We start from the raw sequence: 15282 nt of genomic DNA on the forward strand, positions 1-15282 counted from the left end.
AAAATAAGCGACGCAAAGTATTTCATAGTATTCTCTCATACCCCATTTCTATCCGTAGATCTGCTCCGTTTTCTTGGCTAATATTGCATATTCAGGCACTCTCTGTGGAGGCTTGCTGATTTCACTAGGCTGCTTAGAGATCTTGTCTGGATCGTAAAAGTGAAGAAAACAGAAGCTCAAGATAGAGCGGAAAAGACCCCACTTGAGTGGGAAGTCAAGCCGGGTCTCCTGATGCTCCCTGGACTGCTAGCTTGCCCCCGTCTGTAACACTAATTCATTTCAACCCATGCGGGGCCAATGAAGTTTTCACATGACTATGTTTGGACAGAGCAAGCCCCAGTGTGAACGCGGGACAAGTTCGGTAACCGAGGACTCACCGTCACCATGATGCCCCATGAAGGTTGATCTGAAGCCGTGTTACCAATTTCTCAAGGACAAAAATCACACACCAAATAATATACCATCACAATTTGCAAACGGGTGAAATTCAGCAAGACAAAGCCATACGTGTGAGGCATAAATGCCATGGCAGCTGTTATTCTCAACATTCCCTTATTTAAAAGAAAGTCATGCTCCTGATTGTTCTAGATGTGTCTTTTAAGCAATGAATTTTGCAAGGTTTGAGATGTACATTCAACTCAGTGGACCCCACTTTTCCTTAAAACACTCAAATGTGGTAGAGTCACTGACAAAGTAGTGAAATGTCCCCTTTACAATGAGAAGCCAAAGCAAAGAAGAAAAATAACGCTTCTGACTTGTTTCAGCGAGTTGAAACCCTTTCCAGCAGGAAAAAAAAGATCTACTAAAACTCTTATAGGAATCCTCACTGTAAGTGACAAGACGATTTATTTAAAGTCCAAACAGAAAATGTCCATACACTTCTTTCTTCTCCTTATCTACTGGATACCACTTATCCTTATATTTATAAATGGCATCTGACCTAGAGATCTTAATATGCTACTTTAATTCTGAAAATAGTAATGATCTTAAGAACCCAGACTGCTCAAAGATAGTCACGTAATTTTGACATTACTTAGTTTACTTAACAGGTCCAAAATGGAATTCATTCTATTCTCATGCAAATGGCACAAAACTGGTTATGTGTTCCTAGAGGAGAGACTGCTGGCTGTCTATCCAGTATCCATTTTCTTATATAGAATCAGAATTCTCACTTCATTTTAGGGACTCAGCTAAAACTGTACCATGATATCATATAAGCCTGAGTACGTGGGTTAGACGGCCAGGAGATCTCTTTAAATGGTGTGCTTTTTTATTCCCCCTAAATCGAATCTGTTTTTCTGATTTGGATGTTGTGATAGCTGGTGCTCCAGCAGCCATTTTGGGATATAAGGGAAATTCTAAAGATGGCAGAGCTGGGTTTTTGAGGTCTGTGGAGCCACTGTATCAGCATCTACCAGAATAACAGGCAAATAGCCATTGCCCATTGAATATTGTTGATATGCTCTGATGCTCCCTCATCCTCACAGACCTTATCCCACTTCTCCATCTGTGACGACCCAGCCTCGTGGTAACTACTCCACAAAGTTGGTTCCTGCACCCTGGTTAGAAGGAAGCACTCCGTGTGGCCCTAGGGCAGGAGTGCTTGTTGCCCGCAGACCTCACCTTGCCTTCCCCGCATCACCACGTGCTTCTCAAGGTCACGGACCATGTGGGTTTTTTACTTGCTGGCCTACCAACCTCACGTTTACCGTACCCACCATGTATTTATGGACACAGAATGGGCTCAATAGTATGGATCGAAAGAATGAATGTGTGTGCGCGCGCATGTGTGTGTGTGTGTGTGCACGCGCGTGTGCACATAAAGGGCTCTGAATTACTCAAGTGTGTGAAACTGACTTGTAACGTACCAGCGGCATCCTGCAGCAAAACCACCACCGGGCTGAAATATTGCAACACACCGAAGGAAAGTCAGAGAGGAAAGCAAAGTCAGAGAGGAAAACACACCCAAACCAGTCTGAAAATGTCAAGTGTCTCTATCCCCCACTTAGGAGGGGGGAGTTTGTGATTAAGCTGAAGTCTTTATGTCATATTCATGAATACCAAATAGTGGGGGAGGGTGGGTGCAGCAGCGGGGGGGGGGGTGGCGGCGGGGGACGATATTTCACGAAAGGTTTTAGAATGATCGTGTTCTGCTGTTTTTCAGTTCGACATCCACTAAACCAAGCCAACTATAACAGTCAGTCCCCCACTGTTTACTCTTCTAAAAATATACTCCTTGTTTGCTTTCTCCAATCCTGATTTTGGGTGAGGGTTTTTATCTATCCTGTGTTCAAATATCCGGGTGAAGATAAGCCACATGATAAAAGATAGGTTGCTGGAACCGGGGTAATCACTACGATCTCTGCCTTATGAAGTACCATCCTCGGAATGCTTCCAAAAGAAGGAAGTTGGTTTAAAAGTCTCAGTTGTGTGACCGTAAGCCCAAAGGTCTTAAGATAAATGTCTAGCTGCAAAGGTGTAAAATATCCGCATGACTTATACATGCAGTGACATTTTCAACACTAACATAAGATCTGACCTTTTGTGTCCAGTCTTCTGGGGTATGGAGCTCGCACATACAAGTTTCTTTTCTCTTCCTGTTGACTGTTCAAAGGCCTACTGGGAAGCAGCACCTCCAAGAAAACGGCAGCTCAAAGAATCTCCGAGAGCGGAACGTTGCAGACTCAAACAAATGTTAACCTTTTCAAGCTTTAAAAGATCTAGAGTGGATGCATTTCCCCCTTAGCTTTTTAAACCGGATCCCTAACATGCAAAGAAATACACAACTTCGTTCCGAGAATCGGGCGACGCAAAAGCGCACCTCATTTATTCACTACAGTAGAACCATGTTCCTGGGTCTTGGGCTTTATTGATCAATTCAACAACAATCATAACAAAGGATTACATCCTCCACTTTGACAATGAGACTGTGTTAGAACGGGGGGGGGGGGGTGGTATCCTAAAACCCTAAATTGCAACTTCTTTAGGAAAGCATGATTCATGTGATTCATGTGAAACTGAAATCATTCAAACAAAAACTCTCTGACTGGCTGAATCCTAACAAGTTAAAAAGATCTCTAGTATCGAATGGTATCAGGAAAAGACAGATTTTAGTGAAATCCTGCGTCTGGAAAGAAAAGGGACAGGAATCTCACAAGCTTTGAGCTCCAAGCTACTATTACTCAAAACTTTAATTGGATAAGGTCGAACTTTCAAATGAAATGAATGCAGCTGTCCATGGAGATTTGGGAAAAAATGTTATTCAAAGAAGGTTGAGAAACATCTCAAAACTCAGAAACGCCTGGCAAGAAACCATTTTCAGGGACGGACACACTCACTTCACGCCTGTTGCCATCAGATGCAGAATGTCAACCCGCCGTGGCCCTCTGGAGCCACTTCGCGGGACTTTGTATCTGAAGAGACTAGGGCAGTAACTCCGAGAATGGCTTAGTTGTTAGAAAATTTTCAAGTGTTTGGAAGGTAATGTTTATTTACTACGTATCGCACTAATTTTCCTGGCAAAATGAGAAGGTAACTAGACAGTGTGCGTCATTGATTTTAAAACCGAGAGAATGCCAGGAAGTATTAAGAAAATTAAGAAATTAAGAAAAACAGAATACATCCACATTATATTGCTTTCCGTACCTCCTTATATTTAAAATCTGCACAACTCTGATAAAACTGTTATAAATGGCAGAGAGTACCCAGTTCAATTTACTCAATTTTGCTAAAGCGTTCACTAAAAAGCTCCTGAATTCTGATTTCTTTAAAAAAAGCAGCTTTTGTATGAAAAAAAAAATGGCAATTTTCACATGTCCTACCATAGAACATCCAGTATTACAAAAAAAATGGTATTTAAATCCTTGAATTTTTATTTAGACACATGTCAGCGTATCTAGTAAAATGGGGCAAAAATGGAAAATAGCCTGAGCTACTATTTCCTAAACAAATCAGTCGGGAAAGTTACTAGCCCTGGCCGCCTCAGTTTCCTTAAAGGTACAATGAAATGTTCGGAACGGATGATCTCTGGCAGAGCCTTTCCAGCTCCAAGATGTCTCAGTCGGGACTCGAGGGTCCCTTGTGCCCCCGTCACCAAGAAGCCGGCCCCTCCTTGGCTTGACAAACCATGCAGGGGGATGCCCTAAAAGTCTACAGAAACCAATCTTTGAGGTGGCTGGTTATCAGTTAGCAGTTTCAAAAAGGAAATGAGAAAGTATGGATTTGACCAGCAGAAGCCAGACCCCCAGCACCTCCGGGGTGCTCGGGCTCTTCTGATCCTCCAGGATGACTTGTTAACCAAAGACAACGTATTATTCCTCTTAGAAACGTCTCCTTTCATGCTTAGATAGGCAGGTGATCGGGCTGGTGACAGCCGGTGGATGGAGCCCGGGTGCACGGTGAAGCTTTCTGTTGCTCGGTAACAAAATTAATAAATACCTGACGAAAGGATGAAAACCATCGTTAACGTGTAAGAACACTAGACCTTTTCTTCTCAACTATTAGACGAAGGGGCACCTTAAAGCACAGCCCCACTTGCCCCCAAACCACAAGGCACTCATTCATACCACCCGCCTAGAAACCACCATAAGCAGGTAAGTCCTTTGAGGACAATTATTAGATCGCCTGGAAATTTTGGATGCCTCAAGCGCGGCTTGAGAGAGAAGCTGTGATTTAATTCTACATGCTGGCACTCAGTAAAGCGAGCACTTTGCTTCCCAAAGTCCACTAAGGATCACTTACAGCAGAGTCCCCTTAGACGTTTGGGGGGGGGGCAAGCAAAACGAAGAAGGGAAGGTTAGCAGGGCACGATCTCCCCAGTGAACAACCACTCTGCTTGTCTACAAACCGGAGCCCTGCTAAATACGTACCTTTTTTTTTTTAAGTTTATTTATTTATTTTGAGAGGAGAGACAGAGACAACACAAGTGGGGGAGGGGCAGAAAGAGAGGGAGAGAGAGGAACTCAGGCTGGCTCAGCACTGTCAGGGCAGAGCCTGATGTGGGGCTCCAACCCAGCAAGCCGTGAGATCATGACCTGAGCTGAAGTTGGATGCTCAACCGACTGAGCCCCCCCCCCAGGGGCCCCCTAAATATGTACCTTAAGTGGACAGCTGACAAGAAACAAACCATCCTATGTTGTAAAACCAGTGAGTAATTTAAAGAAAGAATGACCTCAAGAAGTAATCTGGCTACTTTTAAAATCAGCTGCAGGGGTAGGGGTGGGGGGTGCCTGGGTGGCTCAGTCGGTTAAGCATCTGACTTCGGCTCAGGTCATGATCTCGAGGTTTGTGAGTTCGAGCCCCGCATCGGGCTCTGTGCTGACAGCTCAGATCCTGGAGCCTGTTTTGGATTCTGTGTCTCCCTCTCTCCGCCCCTGCCCCACTCGTGCTCTGTCGTCTTTCTCTCTCAAAAATAAATAAATGTTGGGGCGCCTGGGTGGCTCAGTCGGTTAAGCGTCCGACTTCAGCTCAGGTCACGATCTCGCGGTCCGTGAGTTCGAGCCCCGCATCGGGCTCTGGGCTGATGGCTCAGAGCCTGGAGCCTGCTTCTGATTCTGTGTCCCCCTCTCTCTCTGCCCCTCCCCCGTTCATGCTCTGTCTCTCTCTGTCTCAAAAATAAATAAACATTAAAAAAAATTAAAAAAAAATAAATAAATGTTGAAGAAAAATAATTAAAATCAGCTGGGGAGGCCTCAAGCAGGTACCAAAATGCAACCCGCCGATGCGTTCAAGATACAATACCTGTTCCAAAGTGGTTTGGTTGATGGAGTAACGTTGGATGTTCAGGAAGGTCTTATTGCCTTCCAGAACCCTGAACAGGTCGGCCAAGCACTCCCACTGCTTCGGCACGTGGTATTCCAGCAGGTTAAGACGCTGCCCCTAAAAGCCAAAAGCAAACCGTAAACCGTATCACACGACTGGCCGCCGTCACACAAAGTCGATCACAGGATATTTAACTGCTAAGTAAATGACGGTTTTTTTTAAACCACACACCCAAATACCGGTTGGGGTGTGGGTCCATTCTGGGTCCCCAGTGCGTGCGTACTGACGACTGATTCTGAGGCAGAGCAAATGGGTGGTCCCCCTCAAGGCCGAGTCGCCGATCTGCCCCTTATATGCCCCCCCAACATGCCATAAGGGGGGGAAGAGCGCTCTAGGGGTGAGGGGGTACGGAGCACTAGCTGAGAAGGAGGACGTAACTGTCGAGTAAGGAGATGCATGGAGGACCTGAACTTGGCTGGGACGTGAGGAGAGATCCCTGTCGCCCTCACCATTAGCTGGCGGAGCAGCTCTTGGTGGGAGAGCAAACCTTCTGACCCCTGTCGGCACATGTGCAGAGCAGGGTAACAGCACGTGTGTCCTCGGGCTATTTGGGGCTGTTCATGAGCACGAACCACCGGCCTTGTACAGCATGCTTATCGATGGATTTCGCTCGGTGGCTCTTGTGGAAATAGACAGGTGACAGCTATTTTACAGACCAGAACCTATTAGAATTTATGACAAACAAGGACCACACAGCTATCCAAGGTATTCTACATACACGGCGCTTCTAAAATGCTACTGTGCGTAGGAATCACTGGGTCACGTCCTCAGATGCCGATCTGGATTTGGTTGGTTGGGGCTTGGGATCCTGCAGATCCTACCAGCTCCCAGGTGACAAAGACACTGCTGGTTCAGGGATCACTTGGCATCACGTTAGCGGAGGATTACGATCCACGCACCGTGCACCCCTTGTGAAAATAGTGCTGAAACCACCAAGCCTCTAAACCCCACAGCAAATGCCTGGAAGAAATTCCTTTCTGTAATCTTTCCTTCCTGGATGAAACATGACTGGGCCCACGGGTAACAGGCCTACGAAACCACAGTTCACTCTGGGAGACCCAACAAACTGGCCAGACGGGCTCATCATCCTTCACAGTGATCAAGCAACATGCGCTCGCCCTTTGCTATTTTCAGTGGGGAAGGGGGGAGCCTATGTTTTGTAATGAGGCTAAGACAACAGGTGAGGACTCGTAAAGGCATGGAATTAAAACAGGGAACAAGGTAAATGTGCTTATAAGATTTCTTTTTTAAAAAATTGTTTTAATGTTTATTTATTTTTGAGAGAGATAGAGTGAGAGCAGGGGAGGGGCAGAGAGAGAGGGAGACACAGAACCCGAAATAGGCTCCAGGCTCTGAGCTGTCAGCACAGAGCCCAACATGGGGCTTGAACACATGAACAGTGAGATCATGACCTGAGCTGAAGTTGGACGCCCAAATGACTGAGCCACCCAGACGCCCCTTCTCAGATTTCTTGTGCTCAAAACAAAGAAGTCATATAGAATATCAGCACTACCTTAAACTGGATCCCTGGAAAATGGAGCTTCAAGCAGTCAGAAACCACACTGTGTGGACTGGTTTCCTTACAGAGCCAAATCTTGACTGTATAGCCATCACCGAACCTGAAAGTTAAACGAAATTAAAATACGGTTACAGCTCTTTGGACGTAAGGTGGGCAACTTCCAAGTCCATTTCTGCAGGGCTCCAGAAAAGAAAGTCAGTATGCCAAATCAATGGGAGATTTTGGATCTTCAAATATACAATACTCAGAAGTTAATTATAACTCAGTGATGCCGTTTTCTGTACTCCACTGACACAGACACGGATTGATCTTTAAAAACAAAACCAGCAAGCCCTGGAATCAATGCTTATTCAGTAAAAGAGGGAAGCTGAACGCGGACTGAAAGCAGAGTGACGAGCTCGAGAAATTGGAGCCAGGACGAAGACCAGTCCTGATATACACTGCTGCCCCAGGTCCGCGGTGATTAAGTTGGGGGGCGGAAGGAGACAGGGACATCCAAGCAGTCAGTGGGGCGATCGCTTCTTCATCCCATAAAACAACCCTCCCAAGCATCCCCTGACCCAGCAGGTGCGGTCACTGCAGGATGTTGCTGCCTGGGAGGTCCGGTTCCCAACGCCTCGGAGCTGTGGCCGGGCGACCACACGTGTGGTGACAGCCACACCACAGAGCGATCTCCAAGGGTCACCTCCAGGAATTTATGGGGCTTCCAAAAATAGGTTTGTGATTCCACCACCCTATCCCAGGTGCCTCACGTGGTGCTGGGCACATAACAGCATCTCAGTAAAGATCCATGAATACACCATGAGGACAGCGGATCTGTCGATTTTGTTCACAAACAGATCAATCCCAAGTACCCAGAACTAATAACGATGAGTTGAATCAATGAACGGATGAATGAATGAATGAATGAATGGACCAAATGGCATGCCCAGACCTTTACAAGCACCTTCATTTACTTAAATGCAACACAAAATTTAAGTAAATTTGTCGTAAGTGAGGTTGACCCCAAGATGCTTGCGGTCAAATCATTTGTCAGGTGCATCCGTCTGGTGTAGAAGGAGCCCCAAGATAATGTGACTCTGCTCAGGGACACGGAGCACCCGAGATCCTAATCCGGGTTCTGATTTCCTGCTCCTGCCCTGACTTCAAATTTCCCCCGAGATGTGAGCCTGGCCCCAACCTCCCCCAACATCCAGGGCTGATGGTCTGGAGTCCACCCGCTCATGGCTGAGAGATCGTAGAGGACTCTGATGAAACAGAAATGAAAGCAGGCAGAGAAACACCACTGGCCCGTCTCCTGAGCTGCCCCGGAGCCTTCGTGAAGGCCCGCGCTGGGTCAGTGCCGGAGCGCGAGTCCTGGCTGCTCCTATGCTCGGGAGCAGGGCTCACCTGCCGTGTGGCCCGCTCACCCGGCTCCTCCAACCCGCCTTCATCACAGCCTCCCAAGTGGGGGTGTGTTTCCACATCTCACGTGGGGAATCGTGTCCACGCAGGAAGTCATGTCCTGGGGGCACGGTGGAGGACAGGTGTGCTTCTGGTCTGGTCGTCATTCTGAGTCTGACAGTGTGTGTGCCATTGATGCCGAGCCCCGGTGGCCAGCCAGGTTAGAACACATCCCCTCCCTCCACGTCCCAGACGTGGGACCCGGGCATCACATCTTCACGTCGGGGAAGGGGTAACACCACCAGCTGCCTGTTAACGGTGTCAGGGGACTGAATGATTTTCTCGGAAACCACCCGGGACCGCGTCTGGCACTGAGCAAGTTAAGTAAATACATACCCAGTGAAATTTAGTTTCTGCCAAGGACGGGACCCAAATGGAAGAACACTGGCTTTGGCGTCAAGGACCTCACGTGTATTCGGGAAACACAGATGAACCCATTAGAACACGGATCGGAAGCGCGTAGGACATAAAGCACAAAGGTGGGAGGGGACAGTGCGCACAGATGACATCACTCCTCCAGGTACGTGGGGATCCAGGCACCATCAGCGGAAACCGCATCTCCGCGGTCACGTTTTGCTAGCGCATTTGGAAAAACCCATGCTAAATTCTCACTATAAACATACACGTTGATATTCAAAAATCTTTCAGATGCGGTTTCCTTTGAACTAAGTCACTTCCAACTTTACTCCAGACGATCCGAATTACAACACTCTTTACGGAAAAAAAAAAAAAACAAAAAAAAACAAAAAAAAAAAAACAACAACAACAACAACAAAAAAAACGCTTCACAAGAAAACGTTCCTGAAAGAGGCTGGCAAGCGTCTGAGGATCTCTCTGGGGTAGTCAACAAGACTTCTGGGCAGAAGATTACAGAATTCATTCGTGATGCAAGAATCTAATTTATGTTAGCTTTACTTTCTCATTTCTGCCTATAACCTACACGTTTATGCCAATGAGCCAAACTCAGAAGGGATTTGTTTGGTTCGGGCGCTTTCTAGTCTAAAGGCTTTCAGAGCAGCACCTGTCCTTCGTTTACCTATCCCGTCATTGGTCCAACACGCCTGAACGACCCACCGGGTCCACATCAGGGAAACGTACGCCGTGTGCTCTTCCGACCTCCGTGTGCACGGAATAGGACAGGGGGCATTTCCTCTCTGTAAAATGTGGAATTGGGAGGCCCAAAGAGGTCTGGAGACTACACTGTCAGCTTTTTCTGGCAGAGATGGGACACTCTAGCCGTCTGACTCCAAAACTGTGTCTCTTCGTCATAGCTGCCCTTTTTGTTTCAACCAGTTAATTCTGGTTCAGAAAACACTCCATTCACCGCCCATGCCAATCAGGATGGTCGCAAGGAGGGTAGATCCAAGGTATTTGCGCGAAGAGAGCCTCTGACTAATAAATCAGTAGCAGCACGTGGTGGGCAACCCCAGCAACCGTCCCGGGGGGGACGTGGTCTTGGCAAAGAGCCTCCACAGGCTTCTGAGTTTACAGGCAAGATTGGGTTGCTGACACAGCTTCACAATAAAGAGCAGTTGGACCCGCGTCACATCTCTCTCCAGGAAGATCCCTCTCTACGGCCAGGGTGTCACTTTCCTAAACGACAGCCTGCAGACCCAGCTTTCAGAGCCTGGACCAAAGCTGCCACGGCGAATGGCCAGCAGAAGGGCCTGTGCCAGCCTCAAGGCCGAGGTCTCCCATTCAAAGCCAAACTCAGTCCACCGGATTCTCTGTGATGTGACGGGTGCCTTCCTCTGTGACCCACACCAGCTCACCCTTCCTCCGAGCACTGAACGCGCGTATTCACTGCTCAGAGCGCGAGACCTGCTCGGGGCGTGGGGGCTTTGTGGGGAAGGCCCTGCTGAGCTGTCGGGGAACCGGGACGCCCTTCCCTTGTGCCCCCAGGTACGCGGAGCCGCCTCCTAGCGCCTTGGCTGTCACGGGAGAGCTGCTGGAAGCCAGGAATCTTCTTCCCGGGAGCACAGGTCCTACTGATGAGATAATGATGCAGTCTGATGCAGTCACAACCACATTCCCTTCTTCACTGGATAGCAAAATGTTCCACGTGGTTCTAGAACTTTTTCCTTCTTCCAGGAATAACTGAGGGGCGTCACTGGAAAGCAGGACGCAAGAGCCACATCTGCAGGAGGGATGAACAGGTGGGATCATCTCCGGACGACAGTGTTTCGCCCAACAAGTAGGCAATGCAGCCTGTCGTGTGTGCGGGGCGGGGGTGGGGGGTGTGGGTGAGGTCACATTGTAAGACCTGCTTGCTCGTCTGGCCTCCTGCCCATCCCCCTCGTCTCTGAACCTCTTCCTTCACGTCACAGATGCCCCAGAATCAAGGTGGCTTTTGAAAGCTGACATTATGGGTGATTTTCTACATCTCTCGGTCATAACAAACAGGCATCTCCTTCGTTTTCCTTTTCATTTCAGAAGAGAAAGTGGGAACACAAATGTGGCCATTAGCCACGCCACTGAAATCCCGACACCACAATTTCCATTCTGAGTAACAGGAGACAACTTCCGCTCGAAGCAGAAGGATCCAAAAAGGTTCTTCATTGTTGAAATGGGTCACTGATGGGATTTTCTGATTCTGAACAGAACCACAAAAGTTCCTAACCAGGTTATAATCCTCCTGCATGAAAGCAGAGGTCTAGGCGTGGCTGGGTGGTTCAGTTTGTTGAGCACCTGACTTTTGGTTTCGGCTCAGGTCATGAAACCGGGGTCATGAGTTCCAGCCCTGCGTGGGGCTCCGTGCTGAGAGCACAGAGCTTGCTTGGGATTCTGTCTCCCTCCCTGTCCCCCCCCTGCTCGTTCCCTCTCTCCCACTCTCCCTCCCCCCAACTCTCAAGATAAATAAATACACCTTAAAAAAACAACAAAAAGATAATAATAGAGTAATAAGAAAAATGAATGGTTCTCTTAGCAGACGGGAATTGCTTTTAGGCGCAGCCCCCCCTCCCCTTGTCGAGAAGACACTTCGATAAGGCAGATTAGAGCAAAAGTCTCTGGGCCTGAATGTGGCTGGACCGCAGGTGGGCACGTGTGGGCAGCCCTGGGAGGCAAGAGAACAAGGAAAAGGGAATTTGGGCTGGGCCAGGTGGACGGAAAGCTCTGAGGCCACCTCGCTCCCACGTCCACACTCCACGGGGAAGCGCCTGAGGTCACAGTTGCTTGAGAAAAATGTGCTGGGAGCTGTGAACAACGAGAGAGGCCACAGCTGGATTGACCTGGCTCCCAGCCCAGGCAGCTGGCTCTCAGGGGGGACCCCAAGTACCACCTTGGTACCAGGGGGGACCCGTCAGGTACACAGTCGACCTGACGCACCAGGAATTCACAGAACCCTTGCGGGCATCAAATCAGGCAGGTCTTCCTACGAGTCCAGTGGGCAGGGAAGGCCCCAGTGACAGAGGGGTTGTCAAGACGAATCATCAAAACGGGGACCATTTTCCTAGTCTGACACCGGATCCCTCGAACCACAGATTACAAACCAGATGATCGGTAACGAAGCGCATGTTAGCAGGGACCAGCTTTCTACAATACGTTGCCAGGTGTGTGTACAGAAAGCAACTCCCCAGTTTCCCCATAAACGACTTGCTGGACTGATTTCCTAGGGATGGTCTCATCAAAGGGTTGGTACATGCCCTTCCCAAATGTCACTGAGTCATTCAGATGTGCTTTTACAATTAAACACACGTACAATAGTGGGAGGGGAACAGGTGCTCGTAAAGCCTCAGAAACAATGAGCCTGAGCGCCCCGTTTCTTAACATATTTTACTTATTTGGGGGGAGAGCCCAAGTGGGGGAGGGGCAGAGAGCGAGGGAGACACAGAATCCGAAGCGGGCTCCAAGCTCCGAGCCGTCGGCACAGAGTCCGACGTGGGGCTCGAACTCACGAGCGGCGAGATCACGACCTGAGCCGAAGTCGGACGCTCCACTGACGGAGCCACCCAGGCGACCCTCAGCGCCCCATTTTAAGGTCACAGTCATGTTGGAGGGTAGGTATGAAACTAGCATCGAGTGGGCATAAACGGACGTTTTTGAAAAAGGGTGGCCAGACTTCTGGCATGATGCTGTAAGTGCTCCACAGACCCATTTCCCAGCAAAAATGCTGAGAATTATCAACAGCAACTACTTACAAGGTCTGGAAATGGTCTTTAGGGCAGACGGAAGTGAAAGAACACGAACTCAGAAAGTCCAGGGAGGGGCACCTGGGTGGCTGAGTCAGTTAGGTGCCTCACTCTTGCTTTTGGCTCAGGTCATGATCTCCCAGTTCATGAGTTCGAGCCCCATATCGGGCTCTGTGCTGACAAGGCAGAGCCTGCTTGGGATTCTCTCTCTCTCTCTCTCTCTCTCTCTCTCTCTCTCTCTCTCTCCCCCTTTCCCCCACTCATGCTCTGTCTCTCTCTTTCTCCGCCCCTACCCCCCACTCATGCTCTGTCTCTCTCTCTCTCTCAAAATAAATAAACATTTAAAAAAATTGTTTAAGTCTAGGGAAATTAAGAAGAGTGAGACCCTGTGGCATCTGACCTGAGCCCCATTCTCTGCGAGCTGCTCCCAGCCCAGCAGGACAGAACCCACACTCCAGACAATGCTATCAGAGCACACGGGCCTCCTCCTGGCTCCGGGCCGTGGTCCCACCTCCCTGGCAGGACCAGAGTGCCACCATGCCCCATCCTGCCCCCACCCTGGTACCTACTGCGGAGGCTGAGTTCTGGAAAATTCGACAAGACGTGGGGGCTTCCCTCTTCCGCCCAGCACTCATTCATGGCATAAGGCTCTCCACTGGGCGGACGGAGAGAAAGGAAAGCTCGCCCCTTGCTCTGGCTCCCGCCCCGGGGTGGCCCCACACCGGCAGGCGCACGCCGAAGAGAACCCGAGGCCAATGCCCACCCTGCGGCGTGGGGCACTCAGCTCCTGAACGAGGTGTCGCTCCAACAGACGCCTACCGCTGTCCTCATACCCCATTCCACAGCCACGGCTCGGAGACTCTGCCTTGGAAGAGAAGCAGGCCACAAGGCAGGTGATTCCCAGTCTCTCCCCAAAGGGTCCGACCCTATTTGCAGCAGAGCGTGGAGAAGTTCCAGCCCAAGGCCCTCATGAGAGTCAGCAGAGGTTGCTGTAAGAGGCGAGGGGGACGTGGGGGCATGCGCTGCACACACAGGCCAACTGGCTGGTGTGCGGGACAGAACCGAGGAAAGAGCACACTGGAAGGAGCCTCCTGCGGTCAGAGCAAAGCTCAAACACTGGCCGTGGGAAGCGTCCGTTCAAAGAAGCCCAAATTCGACTGGATTACGCTGTGGAGCATTTTACTTCCCAGGACACTGTTGACATCAGTAGCAATCAGTGATGCTAACAGCTGGGCGTGGTCAAGGAGTGAGGCACAAGGCTCTGGGCAAAGCACCATCACCCTCTGGGGCGACTGTGGGCACACCCTGGGCTGCCCCCTGAGAAGCCTCATCAGACGACTCACACGGTGATGGGGGCAGAAACGGGCTTCGCTAAAACTAACCAAATAATCACTAAACACAGAAACAAGCAGAAAACCGTAAGAAGCCCAAGGCAGAAGCCAATGCCCAGAATTGCTGCAACGTATCATCAAAATGCCCGGTTTCCAATAAAAAATTATGACATATAGACAGAAACAGGAAAGTATGACCCATACGCCAAAAAAATAAATAAAACCAAACCAAACCAAAACAAAACGTTAAGCAACAGAAAGTGTTTCTGAAAGCAGCCAGATGGTGGATTCACAAAGACTTCCAAGTGGTGATTGTAGATACGCTGAAAGAACATAAAGAAACTGTGATTAAAGAAGCAGAGGAAGGTAGGAGAGCATTGCATCGAATACAGCAAATACAGACGGTCAGGGAAGAGACAGACACTCACGGAGACGCATGTGGGAACGCCAGGGCTGAATAATACGGATGAAATAAAAACGCACTCCAGAGGCTCCGGAGTTTGACTCTGCAAAAGGAAGGATTCGTAAGCTGGAAGGTAGATTGATAGAAGTTATGTAATCAAAACACAGACAGAAATGAATGAAGGAGAATGAGCAGAGCCTCAGGTGAGTGTGGGACCCCGTGAACGAGATGAACAGGGGACTCCTCACCAGAAGTAATGGAGAACAGAACCCACTGAAATGTTACCATTTAATTACATTTAAACACTTAAAGTGCTCAAAAAAAAAAAAAAAAAAAACCCATAAAAACTGCCAGCCAAGAATCCTATGTCCACAAATGTTATCTTTCAAAATGAAGGCAAAATGAAAACATTTCCAGATAAAAACTGGGAGAATTTAACTGGATTCTCAATCCAAGAAATTCTGAACTAAGAACTTACTTTAGCCTCAAAGTGGGTTCCAGACAGTCATTTAAATCCATGTGAAAAGGTGACTATATAATTACAACAGACAGGAAAAACGCGTATCCTCTCCCTTTCTTCCCTTAACTGATTTTAAAAGCAATTATATAAACAATATGTAGTTGTGTGATTGGGCC

The 15282-nt window shown here is 48.7% G+C and overlaps 1 protein-coding gene across 1 annotated transcript in view; it reads right to left on the reverse strand.

Annotated features, from left to right (window-relative positions):
- Positions 1–2791: 2791 nt before the first annotated feature.
- The window catches only part of ABCA13 (ATP binding cassette subfamily A member 13), a 395455-nt gene continuing 382964 nt past the window's right edge, over positions 2792–15282 (reverse strand). Inside the window, exons 60-62 of the mRNA XM_086697122.1 lie at positions 7334–7439; positions 5740–5877; positions 2792–4437 (exon numbers count right to left, since the gene is read on the reverse strand). Of these exons, the coding sequence (XP_086553248.1) occupies positions 4342–4437; positions 5740–5877; positions 7334–7439 (340 nt within the window). The 3' untranslated portion in view covers positions 2792–4341. The remainder of the gene's footprint in view (positions 4438–5739; positions 5878–7333; positions 7440–15282) is intronic.

The sequence above is a fragment of the Puma concolor genome, chromosome A2, assembly GCF_028749965.1.
Source record: "Puma concolor isolate L17-30 chromosome A2, mPumCon1.1.hap2, whole genome shotgun sequence".
Lineage (NCBI taxonomy): Eukaryota > Metazoa > Chordata > Mammalia > Carnivora > Felidae > Puma > Puma concolor.